General features: G+C 50.0%; 1 protein-coding gene across 1 annotated transcript in view; it reads left to right on the forward strand.

Annotated features, from left to right (window-relative positions):
- Positions 1-15,817, forward strand: part of ITCH (itchy E3 ubiquitin protein ligase) — an 87,205-nt gene that overhangs the window by 18,919 nt on the left and 52,469 nt on the right. Inside the window, exon 2 of the mRNA XM_068149763.1 lies at positions 13,939-14,029. Coding sequence (XP_068005864.1) covers positions 13,960-14,029 — 70 coding nt within the window. The 5' untranslated portion in view covers positions 13,939-13,959. The remainder of the gene's footprint in view (positions 1-13,938; positions 14,030-15,817) is intronic.

Below are 15,817 nucleotides of genomic sequence, written 5' to 3' on the forward strand. Positions count from 1 at the left end.
GCAGTAACTGCAGCAGCTGGGAAATCTGTGGTAGTTAGGATGCCAGTTTCATTGTCTCCTCCTCTGCCCTACTCCCACTTCCCTTCTCTCTGCCTCTGGGTTAGCATGCACGCCAAGTTCAACATGGCTTGTGTTCCCAGGGTGACATTTCAGCCCTGCCATTTTAGGTATGGCTCTATTTCTGAGACTACAGCAGTGAGGCTTGGTGGTGGTTTTGCATCTGTGAAGTGTTGTCCTCTTTGAAATGGGTTGTACCATGAGGAGGAAACGGCTGAAATAAAAATAGACTCTTTGTTTGCACAAATGGATTTAATTACCCTGTGCAGCTCTCTGCAGTGGCTTTTCTTGCCAGGCTTTTTGGAATCAACATACCATGGTCATGAAGGCTTTTGTCTCTTCCTCCCCCCCCCAAGCATTTCTTGAAAGTTAGCAGAAGCTAACATCCTTTCAGTTCCAAAGGAAATTCATTTGCAAGTTATCCAGCTGGAGGCCAGTCACTAGTGGTGTCCCCCAGGGATCAGTGCTGGGCCCCATCCTCTTTAATATCTTCATTGATGATCTGGATGAGGGCACATTTGCAGATGACACCAAGGTGGGAGCAGATGTTGCTCAGTTAGAGGGCAGAAGGGCTCTGCAGAGGGACCTCGACTGACTGGACAGATGAGTGGAGTCCAACAGGATGGCATTCAACAATCCAGGTGCCAGGTGCTGCGCTTTGGCCACAATGACCCCAGGCAGTGCTACAGGCTGGGGACAGAGTGGCTGAGAGCTGCCAGGCAGAGAGGGACTTGGGGGTGCTGATTGACAACTGCCTAAACATGAGCCAGCAGTGTGCCCAGGTGGCCAAGAGGGCCAACGGCATCCTGGCCTGCATCAGGAACAGTGTGGCCAGCAGGAGCAGGGAGGTCATTCTGCCCCTGTACACTGTATTGGTTAGGCCACACCTTGAGTCCTGTGTCCAGTTCTGGGCCCCTCAGTTTAAGAAGGACACTGAGAAACTTGAAGGTGTCCAGAGAAGGGCAACAAGGCTGGGGAGAGGCCTTGAGCACAGCCCTGTGAGGAGAGGCTGAGGGAGCTGGGGTTGCTTAGCCTGGAGAAGAGAAGGCTCAGGGGTGACCTCATTGCTCTCTAGAACTACCTAAAGGGAGGTTGTAGCCAGGAAGGGGTTGGTCTCTTCTCCCAGGCAAGCAGCACCAGAACAAGAGGACACAGTCTCAAGCTGCGCCAGGGGAGGTTTAGGCTGGAGGTGAGGAGAAAGTTCTTCCCTGAGAGAGTTGTTAGCCATTGGGATGTGCTGCCCAGGGAGGTGGTGGAGTCGCCGTCCCTGGAGGTGTTCAAGAGGGGATTGGATGTGGCACTTGGTGCCATGGTTTAGTCATGAGGTCTGTGGTGACAGGTTGGACTCGATGATCTCTGAGGTCTCTTCCAACCTTGGTGATACTGTGATCTGAGTTGGTGGCAAAGCCTGTTTTGTGCATTTTGTCCTGCCTGCCATTGCTTGGGGTAAGGGAATTACTGAATGCACTACTGGAAGGGGATGAAACTGTCAAAGTACATGAGTTTCTTTCTTTGAATTTCCTCTCTTGCAGTGCTCTTTCTTGACAGGTCTTTTTTTTTTCCCCCAGTACTAAAATGGGGAGCAGAAAACTCCTGTGCAATGTTTCTGCTAGGGTGCAGGCTGGGCAAGCAGGCTTCCTGCTGCACAGAAATGCTAATGACTGAATTAGTTATAATTTTGGTGCGAGTCTTTGGTTTGGGAGGCCTGAAGACAGTTCCATTTGGATTGCAGGCAGTGTTGGATGCATTTTCCTCTGCAGGTTGAAGTTGATAGACCAGTTTTTCTGATCACTGCAGTTGGCCTAAGGAATGCTGGTGGTCACTGGTATTATCACAGAATCATGGAACTCCTAAGATCAGTGAATCTAACCATCAACCCAACCCCACCATGGCCATCAAACCATGGCCCCAAGTGCTATGGCCACAGGTTTCTTGAACACCTCCAAGGATGGGGACTCCACCACCTCCCTGGGCAGCCTGTGCCAATCCCTGACCACTCTTTCCATAAAGAAATGTTTCCTCCTCTCCAACCTAACCCTCCCTTGGCACAATTTCAGGCCATTTCCTCTCCTTCTCTCACCTGATACTAGGGAGAAAGGCCAACCCCCACCACACTCCAGCCTCCTTTCAGGGAGTTCTAGAGAGCAATGAGGTCTCCCCTCAGCCTCTACTTCTCCAGGCTGAACAACCCCACTTGTTCTCCAGACCCTTTCCCAGCTCTGTTGCCTTTCTCTGGCCCTCCTCCAGCCCCTCAATGTCCTTCTTGGAGTGAGGGGTCCAAAACTGAACCCCAGATTTGAGGTGTGGCCTCACCAGTGTCCAATACAGGGGGACAGTCACTGCCCTTCTCCTGCTTTCCAGGCCCTGGCACACCCTGGCTCGTTTTCAGCTGCTGTTAACTAACCACTCCCCCAGTCCTTTTCTACTGGGCAGTTTCCAGCCACTCTGCCCCAAGCCTGGAGCACTCATGGGGTGGTTGTGACAAAAGTGCAAGACCCTGCACTTGGCCTTGTTAAACCTCACCCCACTTGCCTCAGCCCATCAATCCAGCCTGTTCAGGTCTCTCTGAAGATCCTTCCTACCCTCCAGCAGATCAGAACTCCCACCCAGTTTAGTGTCATCTGCAGACTTACTGAGGGTGCCTCAGTCTCTTTGTCCAGATCATTGATAAAGGTGTTAAACAGACCTGGCCTCAGTACTGAGTTCTGGGCTCACTGCTTGTGACCAGCCACCGACTTGATTTAAATCTTTTCCCCTTGGGCCCAGGCAGTTCTTAACCCATCAAAGCATCCACCCATCCAAGCCTTGAGCAGCCACCTTCTCCGGGGGGATGCTGTGGGAAATGGTGCATTGAAGTAGAATTCACACTGGGAATATTGCTTGGTGTCTGGCCTCAACATGTCCAGAGTAATTCTCCCTTTCCTTGGGAAATCTCTTTGTTTATATAGTCATGTTAAGTGGTTTTCAGCTTAGGAATGTACAAACTTGGGATCCAGAAGAGCTGCTCCTGTTCAGTTCTCTTTGGAAGGGGGAGATGCTTAGGAAGTTGGTGCTGAGGATTAGAGCTGCAGAGATCATTGCTCGAGGGCTTGTGGAGAAGCTGCTTAAGGCTGCTAGTCTGAAGTTCCAGAGCCTTTGCTGCTGTAATTCAAAGTCTTTTCAAGACACAGAGCAGAGCCACCCTTTGATGCTGCTGTAGGATATCAGTGTGGTGTCAGACTGGTTAGCATTTGTGTTGTGCATCAGGACCCAGGAAACTACTGTAACAAAACCCAGTGTGAGACTTCCCAGCAAGGGAACCTGCTAAGTGCTGTTCAAGTCTCCTTATCACCTTGCTCACCCATTCTGTTATGTTTCTGTTACTCTCTCTCTCACACTCATGTCCTTGCTCTCAAGCACCAGGATGGTTTTTTTGGTGTGCATAGGCAGTGTCCAGGTAGTGACAACAAAGTACTTGATAGATATTTTCCCAGATTCACAGAATGGTTTGGGTTGGAAGGGACCTTAAAGATAACCTCATTTCAACCCCCCTGCCATGGGCAGGGACCTCCCCTGCTAGCCCAGGGTGCTCAAAGCCTCATCCAACCTGGCCTTGGACACCTCCAGGGAGGAGGCAGCCACAGTCTCTCTGGGCAACCTGTGCCAGTGTCTCCCCACCCTCACTCTCAAGAATTTCTTCCTCCTCTCCTTCTCAGTCTCTCCTCTCCCAGCCCAAAGCCATTGTCCTTCATCCTGGCACTCCCAGCCCTTGTCCAAAGTCCCTCCCCAGCTCTCCTGTAGCTCCCTTTAGGCTGCTATATGGTTTCCCTGGAGCCTTCTCTTCTTCAGGCTGAATGGCCCCAACTCCCTCAGCCTGCCCCCACAGGGGAGGTTCTGCAGCCCTCTGATCATCTTTGTGGCCTCCTCTGGACCCTCTCCAACAGGTCCATGTCCTTTGTGTGTTGGGGGCACAAGATCTGGATGCAGTACTCCAAGTGGGGTCTCTTTTGGAGAGGAGTTGTTTCATGCTAGTCCTTTGCTTTAGATTCTGGCTTACTTCAGCCTCCGTGAACCTGGAGTGAAGGCTGAGGCTGGTTGTTCTGGCCTTATCTGGAGTATCTTTACAGCTGCAATGTGTTTTCTTGTTGGGCTGACAGGAAAAGGAATGACATGTGAGATGATGTAATGCTGCTGACAGCCTCCTCTTTAAAGCACAGGCTCTGCTGCTGGCCAATCAGCTGTGCTGTAGTGCTATCAGAGTGGAAGCATCCTGGTCGTGACACAAACACTCCTCAGTCTTGTTGCTGCAAGAAATGGCCTTTGTTGTCAAAGCCAGTCTTTTAACCTTTGCTTAGCTGGGTTTATACACACCCATTTCCATGCCTTCTCTGTTCCTAACATTTCTGTTGTAATTGACTACAAGGTAGCAGAAAAACATCCAATAGAAAGATTCAGGGTGGTAGTTATTTATAATAGAGCCAAACAGTATAAAGTATAATTAGGACTGTTGCATTAGACCTCACCAGGAGTACTGTGTCCAGCTCTGGGGCCCCCCACACAGGAAGGATCTGGACTTGCTGGAGTGCGTCCACAGGAGTGCCCCAAGGATAATCAGAGGGCTGGAGCCCCTCTCCTGCGAGGACAGACTGGGAGAGTTGGGGCTGTTCAGCCTGGAGTCAAGAGAAGGCTCCAGGGAGATCTTAGAGCAGCCTTCCAGTACCTTGAGTAGGCTGGTCTAGTTGGGGATCCCTGCCCGTGGTAGAAGGGTTGGACAGCCACCTAAACATAAGCCAGCAGTGTGCCCAGGGGGCCAAGAAGGCCAAGGGCATCCTGGCCTGCATCATGAATAGTGTGGCCAGCAGGAGCAGGGAAGTCATTGTGCCCTGTGCTCAGCTCTGGTTAGGCCACACCTTGAGTCCTGTGCCCAGTTCTGGGACCCTCAGTTTAAGAAGGACATTGAGAGACTTGAAGGTGTCCAGAGAAGGGCAACAAGGCTGGGGAGAGGCCTTGAACACAAGTCCTATGAGGAGAGGCTGAGGGAGCTGGGGTTGCTTAGCCTGGAGAAGAGGAGGCTCAGGGGAGACCTCGTTGTTCTCTACAACTACCTGAAGGGAGGTTGTAGCCAGGAAGGGGTTGGTCTCTTCTCTCTAGTAACCAGCACCAGAACAAGAGGACACAGTCTCAAGCTGTGCCAGGAGAAGTTTAGGCTTGAGGTGAGGAGAAAGTTCTTCACCGAGAGAGTTGTTAGCCACTGGATGTGCTGCCCAGGGAGGTGGTGGAGTCCCCATCCCTGGAGGTGTTCAAGAGGGGATTGGATGTGGCACTTGGTGCCATGGTCTAGCCATGAGGTCTGTGTTGATAGGTTGGACTCGATGATCCTCGAGGTCTCTTCCAACCTTAGTGACACTGTGATACTGTGACTGCGATGAGCTTTAAGGTCCCTCCCAACCCAAACCACTCTGATTCTATGAAAAAGTCCATGTTAGGGGAAGGACAGCGGCTGGACACCTCTTCTCCCATCCTCTGTGGTTTATGCATCTTGGTGTTCCCTCACTGCAGCCACTGGAGGTTATCTTACTTGGGTTATCCCAAACTGAGGAAGTTGTTTCCCACAAATACATTTGCAGCTAGTGTATTGAATTGACTCAAGTGTTATCTTTGGGTCTGCATCTCCCTTGTTCTTATCAGAACAGCTGATGCATGTTAGTTCTGTCAATAGGTGAACTGTGTGTACACAGCAGAAGGGAACTGTGCCCGTGGTGCCAGCTGCCATATCAACGCTGCCTCTAATCTGGGGGGCACAATTGTTGATAGCAGTGGAGATACCACACCAACAGCTCAGGAATCAGCCCCAGAGGCTGGTTGTGGACTCAGCATGTGCTGTATTTCACATTTGCTCAGAAAACAGTTTGGACATCTGGATTTGAGATTTCAGCAGATGTTTTATGGCAGAGACTACTTGGATTTTGCTGCATTTTGAGTGAAGGTGTGGTGCTGCTGACAGGCAGTAATGGGAAGGGAGCTAAGCTGCCTTCTGCTGCTGCAGCCCTCTTTGTTCCTGTTCCTGACATAAATATCCCTTGATGTAAACCTCAGCACTGCTTTCCTTTCTAATCTGTACTCAACACTTATAATCTGTGCCTGTTCTTTTCTTTCTGGTTGATAACTCAGCAGTTTCTTTCTCTATGGTGTTTTTTTTTTCCCTTGGTTGGGCAAAACTGACCATGTCCTTAAACCTTATTTTAGAGTCAAATCTGGTAAACATATAAACCAAGAAAAACAGTTTTCTCCAGCCACTCTTTACTTTCAAGATGAAGCTTGACCTTGTTAGCTGCCTTCCATTAGTTGAAGGGATCCTACAGGAAAGCTGGAGAGGGACTTTTCCTTAAGGGCCTCTAGCAACAGGACAATGGAGAATGGTTTTAAGCTGAGGGAGAGTAGGTTTAGAATAGAATAAACCAGGTTGGAAGAGACCTTTGAGATCATCAAGTCCAACCTATCACCACCTAATCAACTAACCCATGGCACCAAGCACCCTATCAAGTCTCCTTCTGAGCACCTCCAATGATGGTGACTCCACCACCTCCCCGGGCAGCCCATTCCATTAGGCTGGGTCTTAGGAAGAAGTTCTTCGATACAAGGGTGGTCAGACTCTGCATCAGGTTGCCCAGAGAGCTTGTGGATGTCCCCTCCCTGTAAGTATTCCAGGCCTTGAGCAGCCTGGCCTGGGGGGTGGACTCTGATCTCTATCTCTAGAAGTCCCTTCCTCAACTTCTAATAGAATTAACCAGGTTGGAAAAGACCTCAGAGATCATCAAGTCCAACCTATCACCCAGCACCATCTATTCAACTAAACCATGGCACCAAGTGCCTCATCCAGGCTCTTCTTAAACACCTCCAGGGATGGTGACTCCACCACCTCCCTGGACAGCCCATTCCAACCCAAACCACTCTGATTCATTCTGACCCTATTCATCTTTCAAGTACACATGAAAGAAAATTGCCTTCTTCAATAAGCCATCTCTTTAACAGGCAAATCCTGTAGATGAATGAAGTCCCCAGAAGTTAAATTGGTGTAACTCTCTGAAGGGCTTTTAAGCCTTTGAGAGTGGTTTTCTTCTATTTATACTCCCTGATGTTATGGGTTAGAACATCCTTCTCACCTCTTCCCTGACTTAGCTGTCACTAAGCAGCACTCAAAGGTGCTTTGCTCCACACTTTCTCGTGATGTGTTAGAAGAAAACCAAATGAGGATATCCCCCATTTATGCTTTCCTCCTTCAGAAAATGTTTATAGCACCTGGGCTGCACTCTGCTGGAATGTCTCCTTTCTCCCACACCACTCACAAAAAAAATTCTGTTGATGGAGTTTGCTGCTTTTGGATCAAAATGCTCCTGAAGATGCAAGCTTGGTCTCACAGCATCAGGTCCTGGCAGAGGGGAGGCTTCCCAGGAGGCAAATGTCATGAAAAGTGGAATTGGATGACCTGAATCCCAAAGGATGCAGGGAGAGAGTTTCCTGCTGTGAGCAATGATTGATCAGACCTGCCTGAGTGCAAACAATGGCACCTGCAGTTATGAGACTGGGCATGGTTTATCTAACAATCTACACACGATGTTGGCGTGTTCTGAAAGCAAGCAAACCTGCCTGGGACTGGGGCTGCAGCTGCTCAAGAAGGTCAGGCAAGCTTTAGAATGGTTCATTGCATGGTCTGCTGTACTGCCCCGCTCTGTTACAGCTTTCAATCCTTTCACCTGATGCTGGGGTTGTTCACCCTGCAGAAGACTCTGAGAGGACCTTAGAGCTGTCTTCCAATACCCGAAGGGATCCTACAGGAAGGCTGCAGAGGGACTTTTGTGAGGGTGTCTAGAGACAGGACAAGGGGGAATGGTTTGAAGCTGAGGGAGAGTAGGCTTAGACTGGATCTTAGGAAGAAGTTCCTCAGTTTGAGGGTGATGATGCTAGAATAGGTTGCCCAGAGGGACTGTGGATGCCTCATCCCTGGAGGTGTTGAAGGCCAGGTTGGATGAAGCCTTGGGCAACCAAGAGTAGTCGAGAGGCATCCCTGCCCATGGCAGGGAGGTTGGAGTAGCTGAGCTCTGAAGTCCCCTCCAATTTAAGCCATTCTGTGAAATCAGCTGATGTGTGTGACTGGTCCTTTGCAATCTCCTTGTGCTTCAATAACCATCAGGGATTCTTACTTGACTAATTCATGTATTTTAGCCTCGTTCCCTATGAGATTTATTCCAACAGCCAGTCCTCTTCTGCTCTTCCCCTTTTCCTGTGTGCTGCTCTAGAAACTTCCCTAATTGCTGATCTGTTCCAGGTAAAAATGGGTGGAGATATTAAAATTGATTCAATTTCTCTGTGTTATGAAGAATCTTAATAGCTTGGGTGCACACATGCAGGGTAGGGGAGAGCCTTGAATTAGTGCCCAGCTGAGAGAAAAGCTGCAGTGTGAGTTCAGCGATCAAGTATTAATCAAAATAATGTACTGAGCATATTTAGCTTCATGAGGAGCTTCTTTGTATGCCCTACATGCTCACTGTGTGGCTTCAACTGGAAATTAGCACTTGGAGCAGCTGCCTTTGGGTTGTGTGCAGCAGTATTCCTCCAGGTGGAAAACAGCAGCTCTTCTTGGAAATGCAAACTCCTTTAGGCTCTCCAGGAGGTCTGTGTTGCTGTAGGCACTATGGAGATGCTTTCTTAAAGCATGAAGGGTACCTAGTGGGTTTGGTAGAACTAACCACAGGACCAGAATTGTTCTCTAAGTCTTTGAAATTTTGTGGAATCACAGAATGCAGAGGTTGGAAGTGACCTCTAGTCCACTGAGTCCAAATCTTGTCCAGCTCCCCCTAGGGAGTCACCTAGGCCAGATCATACAGGAACACATCCACATGAGACTTGAAACTCTCCAGAGAAGGAGACTCCACAACTTCTTCTGAGCAGCACCCTCACACCAAAGGAGTTTATCTTCGTGTTGAGATGGAACTTCCTGCGTTCTAGTTTGTGTCCATCGCCCCTTGTCCTATCACAGGACACCACTGAAAAGAGCCTGGCCCTTTGTTTGGACACCCACCCTTCTGATCATTGATTACAAATATCTGATCACAGATGGGCAGAGTCCAAGGGCATGAGACTGAACACATCCAAGTGCCAGGTTCTGCACATTGGCCACAGCAACCCTATGCAGAGCTACAGGCTGGGGACAGAGTGGCTGAGAGCAGCCAGGCAGAGAGGGACCTGGGGGTGCTGGTCCATGGTAGGCTGAATATGAGCCTGCAGTGTGCCCAGGCAACCAAGAAGGCCAATGGCATCCTGGCCTGCATCAGGATCAGTGTGGCCAGCAGGAGCAGGGAGGTCATTCTGCCCCTGTATACTGCACTGGTTAGGCCACACCTCGAGTCCTGTGTCCAGTTCTGGGCCCCTCAGTTTAGGAAGGAGGTTGACTTGCTGGAAGGTGTCCAGAGAAGGGCAACGAAGTTGGTGAGGGGCTTGGAACACAGCCCTGTGAGGAGAGGCTGAGGGAGCTGGGGTTGCTTAGCCTGGAGAAGAGGAGGCTCAGGGGAGACCTTCTTGCTCTCTCCAACTACCTGAAGGGAGTTTGTAGCCAGGTGGGGGTTGGTCTCTTCTCCCAGGCAGCCAGCACCAGAACAAGAGGACACAGTCTCAGGCTGCACCAGGGGAGGTTTAGGCTGGAGGTTAGGAGGAAGTTTTACACAGAGAGAGTGATTGCCCATTGGAATGGACTCCCTGAGGAGGTGGTGGAGTCACCATCACTGTAGGTGTTTAGGAGGAGACTTGATAGGGTGCTTGGTGCCATGGTTTAGTTGATTAGGTGGTGTTGGATGATAGCTTGGATGTGATGATCTTGAAGGTCTCATCTGGTCTGGTCTATTCTATCCTATCCTATTCTATTCTATCTCCTCTCAGCCTTCTCCTCTCCAGACTCAACAGCCTCAGGTCCCTCAGCCTTTCCTCCTCAGACTGCTGTTCCAGTTCCTTCATCACCCTGGTAGCCTCCCTTGGACTCTCTCCAGTATAACTCTGTCCCAGCTACTTTTGAAGTACCTTCATGAAAAGCTTTTTCACTCTGGCTGGATTTAGATTTGAGAGATTCACATCTGGAATTCAGTAACGAACAGTGCTGAGCCCCACTCTAGAGAAGCAAGTCACTGGTACTATTTTTTGTGGTTTCATACTCTCCAGTGGTTAACAAAAGCATCAGCCAAGGGTGGGAAGCAAAAGGCTGGGAGCCCTGGGGCTGTTTAGCAAGGAAGAGAAGGCTGAGAGGGCACCTCAGTAGTGTTTATAAATACCTGAGGGGTGGGTGTCAACATGAAGGTGCCAGGCTTTTTTCTTGTGGTGCCCAGTAACAGGACAAGGAACAATGGGTACAAGCTGGAACACAGGAGGTTCCACCTCAACATGAGGACAAACTTCTTTACTGTGAGGATGCTGCAGCCCTAGAGCAGGCTGCTCAGAGAGGCTTTGGAGGCCTCTGGAGACATTCAGGTCCCATCTGGATGTGTTCCTGTGTGAACCTGCTTTGGCAGGGGGTTGGACTGGAGCTCCCTTCCAACCCCTACCATTCTGTGATATTATTACTGTGGATTTATACAAACAGGTCAGAGTGCAGCCTCTAAAAAGCAAATCACTGAAATGTGATTTCACAGGACCGTGAGGGTTGGAAGGGAGCTCCGGACATCGAGTCCAACCTCCCTGCCAAGGCAGGGTCACCTAGAAGAGGTCACACAGGAAGACATCCAGGCAGGTTTTGAATGTCTTCAGAGATGGAGACACCCCCACCTCCCAGGGCAGCCTGCTGCAGTGCTCCATAACCCTTAAATTCGAGGAGCTCCTCCTTATAGAATCAGTAAGGTTGAAAGAGACTTCAAAGATCATCAAGTCCAACCTGTCACCACCGACCTCATGACGACTAAACCATGGCACCAAGTGCCACATCCAGTCCCCTCTTGAACACTTCCAGGGATGGTGACTCCACCACCTCCCTGGGCAGCACATCCCAATGCCTAACAACTCTCTCTGGGAAGAACTTTCTCTTCACCTCCAGCCTAAACTTCCCCTGGCACAGCTTGAGACTGTGTCCTCTTGTTCTGGTGCTGGGTGCCTGGGAGAAGAGACCAACCCCCACCTAGCTACAACCTCCCTTCAGGGAGTTGGAGAGAGCAAGAAGGTCTCCCCTGAGCCTCCTCTTCTCCAGGCTAAACACCTCCAGCTCCCTCAGCCTCTCCTCATAGGGCTTGTGCTCAGGGCCTCTCCCCAGCCTTGTTGCCCTCCTCTGGACACCTTCAAGAGTCTCAATGTCCTTCTTAAACTGAGGGGCCCAGAACTGGGCACTGGACTCAGTACTGAGTACACAGTACTCAAGGTGTGGTACTCTAGATGGCACTTCTGATGCTCAAGGCTGTGCCCCTTGGCCCTTCCCTTTCCTGTTCCGAGTTCTGTTTTGCATGGCACACAGAGAGCAGCCCTGCACTTGCTCAGGCTGTGTGGTGTTATCAGCTGGTGAGTTCACACATAGGCTTGTGCTCCAGATACAGATATCAGGAGCTTAAGCTAACAAGTACCTTTCCTTGTTGGAAATAGTGTGTGCAGACCATGACCCAAGGGCTTGGCCCCTGATATGTGATCTGCTTTGGGATTCAGATTTGTGGCTGACCAAAGCTGTGGAGCAGTGGGCTGGGAGATTTGCATGTGCTGATTAGCCAGCTCCTGGGCCAGAGCAGCAGAGCCTCACAACACATGGGAGCCAGAGAGAGGTTAGGCAGAGAGATGGATCAGTGCTTTTGCAGTGGGTTATGACCACAGAAGACAGTGAGGAAATGGCACAGTGGAGGGAACATGGTGTGAGAGGGATGCAGTAAGCAGCCTTGAAGCTGTAGTGAGAAGGTAATTTGGAGTCCTCTGTAACCTCTTCAGTTTCCAGTGATGCTGTTATTTAACCCCAGCCTGCAGCTAAGCACCAAGCAGGTGCTTCTCACTTCTTCACCTCTGGTCAGATGGGGAGGAGAATTGTGGGACAAGGGGTGCTGTAAAACTTGTGGATTTAAGTAAGAATAGTTTAATCATTTAAATCAAATCAATATGGTAGTAATAATAATAGTGCTGAAAAGGAGGCTAACAAAGAAATTAAGCTAAAGGAAAGACAAATGATGCTCACTGCAGTTGCTCCTCTCCTGCTGCCCAGTGCCTGAGCAGTGATCAGCCCCTTCTGGTCACCTCCCTCAGATGACATACTGGTCATGATGTCCTGTGGTAGGGAACATCCCTTTGGCCAGTTTGGGTCATCTGTCCTGGCCACACTCCCTCCCAGCATCTAATGCACCTGCCCACTTGCAGAGCATGGGAAAGGGAAGTCCTTGACCTGAGCTAAGCATTACTTAGCAATGACTAAACATCAGCATGTTACAACACATTGAATCCAAACCACAGCACTGTGCCAGCTAGAAAGAGAGTAACTGTCACAGCTGAAAGCAGAGCTAGTGGGTAGCCTACTTTGGTAGCAGTGTAGAGGACTTGCTGATGCATATCTAGGTTAGTTGGTAAGGGATGTTGAGCTGAAAATGGGTTTTACAAATGAGCAGATGCAAGGCTATCTGGCTGCTTCCAAAGGGATGTCTCTTTTGAGTACAGCAGCACCCTGCTGCATTTTGCTCTAAGATTGAAGCTCTGTAATGCACATTGTCTGCTTTCTCCCTCCTGCCCCCCCAAAACCCAACACTGCATTAAGTTCCAAACCAGTAGGCATTCCTGCTTGCTGTGGTGCTGGGAGGATCAGGCTAGCACAGGGCTGGAGTGCGTTTGGTTGGGCTCATTGTAGGGGGAGGTTGTCTTCATCTCCTTCAGAAATGAGGATTTCCTTTTGTGGTGAAGTGCTTCCTAGAATAACAGCCCCTGCCTGTGGGCTTGAAAAGAAGGCTCCAGGGAGACCTTAGAGCAGCTTTCCAGGACCTGAAGAAGCTATAGGAGAGCTGGAGAGGGACTTTTGACCAGGGCTGGGAGTGCCAGGATGAGGGACAATGGCTTTGAGCTGGGAGAGGGGAGATTGAGACTGGAGATGAGGAAGAAAGTCTTTCCAGTGAGGGTGGTGAGACACTGGAACAGGTTGCCCATGGAGGCTGTGGCTGTCCCCTCCCTGGAGGTGTTCTAGGCCAGGCTGGATGAGGCCTTGAGCCACCTGGGCTGGTGAGAGGTGTCCCTGGCCATGGTGGGGGCTGGAGCTGGATGGCCTTTGGGTTCCCTTCTAACCCAGAGCATTCTATGCATCCACCCAAGTGACAGCAAAAGCCATACAGAAGCAGCTTTCTCTCCATTTGAAATTCACTTTTTAATGTAGTATTTTTTCAGCCTTTTCCCTGTGCTTATGGGTTTCTCTTGGGTTTTCAATAAACAAGTGACACTTGATGGGGGAAGATGAACTTATTATCCAGGACTTGAAACATCCAGGAGGTGTTCAAGACCAGGTTGGATGAGGCCTTGAGCAGCCATGTCCAGTTGAGAGGTGTCCCTGCCCGTGGCAAGGGATTTGGAGCAGATCATCTCTGAGGTCCCTGCTGTGGTTCTGTGAAAACAGGCAGCTGTTTCCAGACACAAAAGGTAGAGCAAACTTGGAGATTAGATGTCACTCACCCTCAGTTTGTTGGCAAATTGAAGGGACAGTATCACAAGACCTCTTCTGCCCAGGACATGAATGTTTGCAGATCATCTTACAGTAGAGACCAAGCCTTTTAGAAACCATTTTCTGTGCTTTGGGCAAATGGAAAGGAAGCAGGAAGAAAAGCAGTGTGGTGGGGTTGGGTGCAGTGTAATGGCAAAAAGCAGCTGATTTAACTTTGGAGTTCCTGAGGATTGAAATGTCTACGTTGTCTCTTCATCTAGATTCAAGATCCAGCCCCTATTATGGCTGGCAGTGGGTCCAGATCAGGACCATCCAGTGGCTTGTCCATGAAATCACAGCTTCAGATCACTGGTAAGCCTTTTGAAAGGATCTATCTTTTCTGGCTAGCAATGTTGGAAGTGTTTATTGAACTCAAGTTACTGGTGTGCTGCATTCCAAGAAGTTCTGAGCTGCACAAAACCCAAGAGAGCTGGGACAATGGAAGTGATGGTGTTATGTCATCACTGCTTGGCAGAAATGCAGCAGTTCAGGGGTTTAGCTGAATTGTATTTTGGGATGATTCATTTGGGGGTAAAAAGAAAACCAAAACCCAACCAAAAAACCCAAGAAGAATTCTTTTGCCTTATTCTATTCTTTTGGAATGCTGTTCAGTGGATTGTCCAGAGCAGTCCTCTTTGGAATGTGATGGTATTACATCAGGTGTTTGGAACTGGCAGCAGAGTCACAGTCACCAAGTCTAACACTTTCTCCTAGCAATCTTTTTACATTTCAAGCTAAGTGAATCTCACCTGCTCTGCACTAAATGTCACTTATTGCTTCTCCCTTGTTACATATTATGACCACCATTGTGAAGGGGCTCCAACACAAGTGAGCAATGCAGTCAGCACACCTGAGGGAAGGGATGACAGCCAGAGGGACCTGGCCAAGCTTGAGTAGTGGGCCCATGTGAATCTCTTGAGGTTCATGGGCAGAATCCAATGGGATGGCATTCAACAAGTCCAAGTGCCAGGTGCTGCACTTTGGCTACGGCAATCCCAGGCAGAGCTACAGGCTGCGGTCAGAGTGGCTGAGAGCTCCCAAACAGAGAAGGACCTGGGGGTGCTGATCGACAGCCACCTGAACATGAGCCAGCAGTGTGCCCAGGTGACCAAGAGGGCCAATGGCATCCTGGCCTGCATTAGGAATAGTGTGGCCAGCAGGAGCAGGGAAGTCATTGTGCCCCTGTACTCTGCACTGGCTAGGCTACACCTTGAGTCCTGTGTCCAGTTCTGGGCTCCTCAGTTTAAGAAGGACATTGAAACACTTGAAGGTGTCCAGAGAAGGGCAACAAGGCTGGGGAGAGGCCTTGAGCACAGCCCTGTGAGGAGAGGCTGAGGGAGCTGGGATTGTTTAGCCTGGAGAAGAGGAGGCTCAGGGGTGACCTCATTGCCCTCTACAACTACCTGAAAGGTGGTTGTAGCTGGGAAGGGGTTGGTCTCTTCTCCCAGGCAACCAGCAGCAGAACAAGAGGACACAGTCTCAAGCTGTGCCAGGGGAGGTTTAGACTCGAGGTGAGGAGAAAGTTCTTCACCGAGCGAGTCATTTGTCATTGGAATGTGCTGCCCAGGAGGTGGTGGAGTCCCCATCCCTGGAGGTGTTCAAGAGGGGATTGGATGTGGCACTTGGTGCCATGGTCTAGTCATGGGGTCTGTGTTGATAGGCTGGACTCAATGATCCTTGAGGTCCTTTCCAACCTTAGTTATACTGTGATACTAACAAGACCAAGTGCAAGGCCCTGCACCTGGCTTGAGGCAATCCTTGGTATCAATACAGGCCAGGGTCTGAAGGAATTAAGAGCAGCTCCACAGAGAAGGATTTAAGGCTACTGGTGGATAAAAGGCTGGAGATGAGGTGACAGTGTGCATTTGCAGCCAACTGCACCCTGGGCTGCATCAAAAGAAGTGTGGCCAGCAGTCAAGGGGAGTCATTCTCCACTCTGGTCAGGCCCCATCTGGTGTCCTGCATCCAGCTCTGAAGTCAGCACAGGAAAGATGTGAACTTACTGGAGCAGGTCGAGAGGAGGACCACAAAAGTGATCAGAGGGCAGGAACACCTCTGCTACAGGGACAGGCTGAGGCAATTGGAGTTCTTCAGCCATAA

This window comes from Melanerpes formicivorus, unplaced genomic scaffold (assembly GCF_026170545.1).
Source record: "Melanerpes formicivorus ecotype bairdi unplaced genomic scaffold, bMelFor1.0.p_v2 SCAF_19, whole genome shotgun sequence".
NCBI classification, from domain to species: Eukaryota; Metazoa; Chordata; class Aves; order Piciformes; family Picidae; genus Melanerpes; species Melanerpes formicivorus.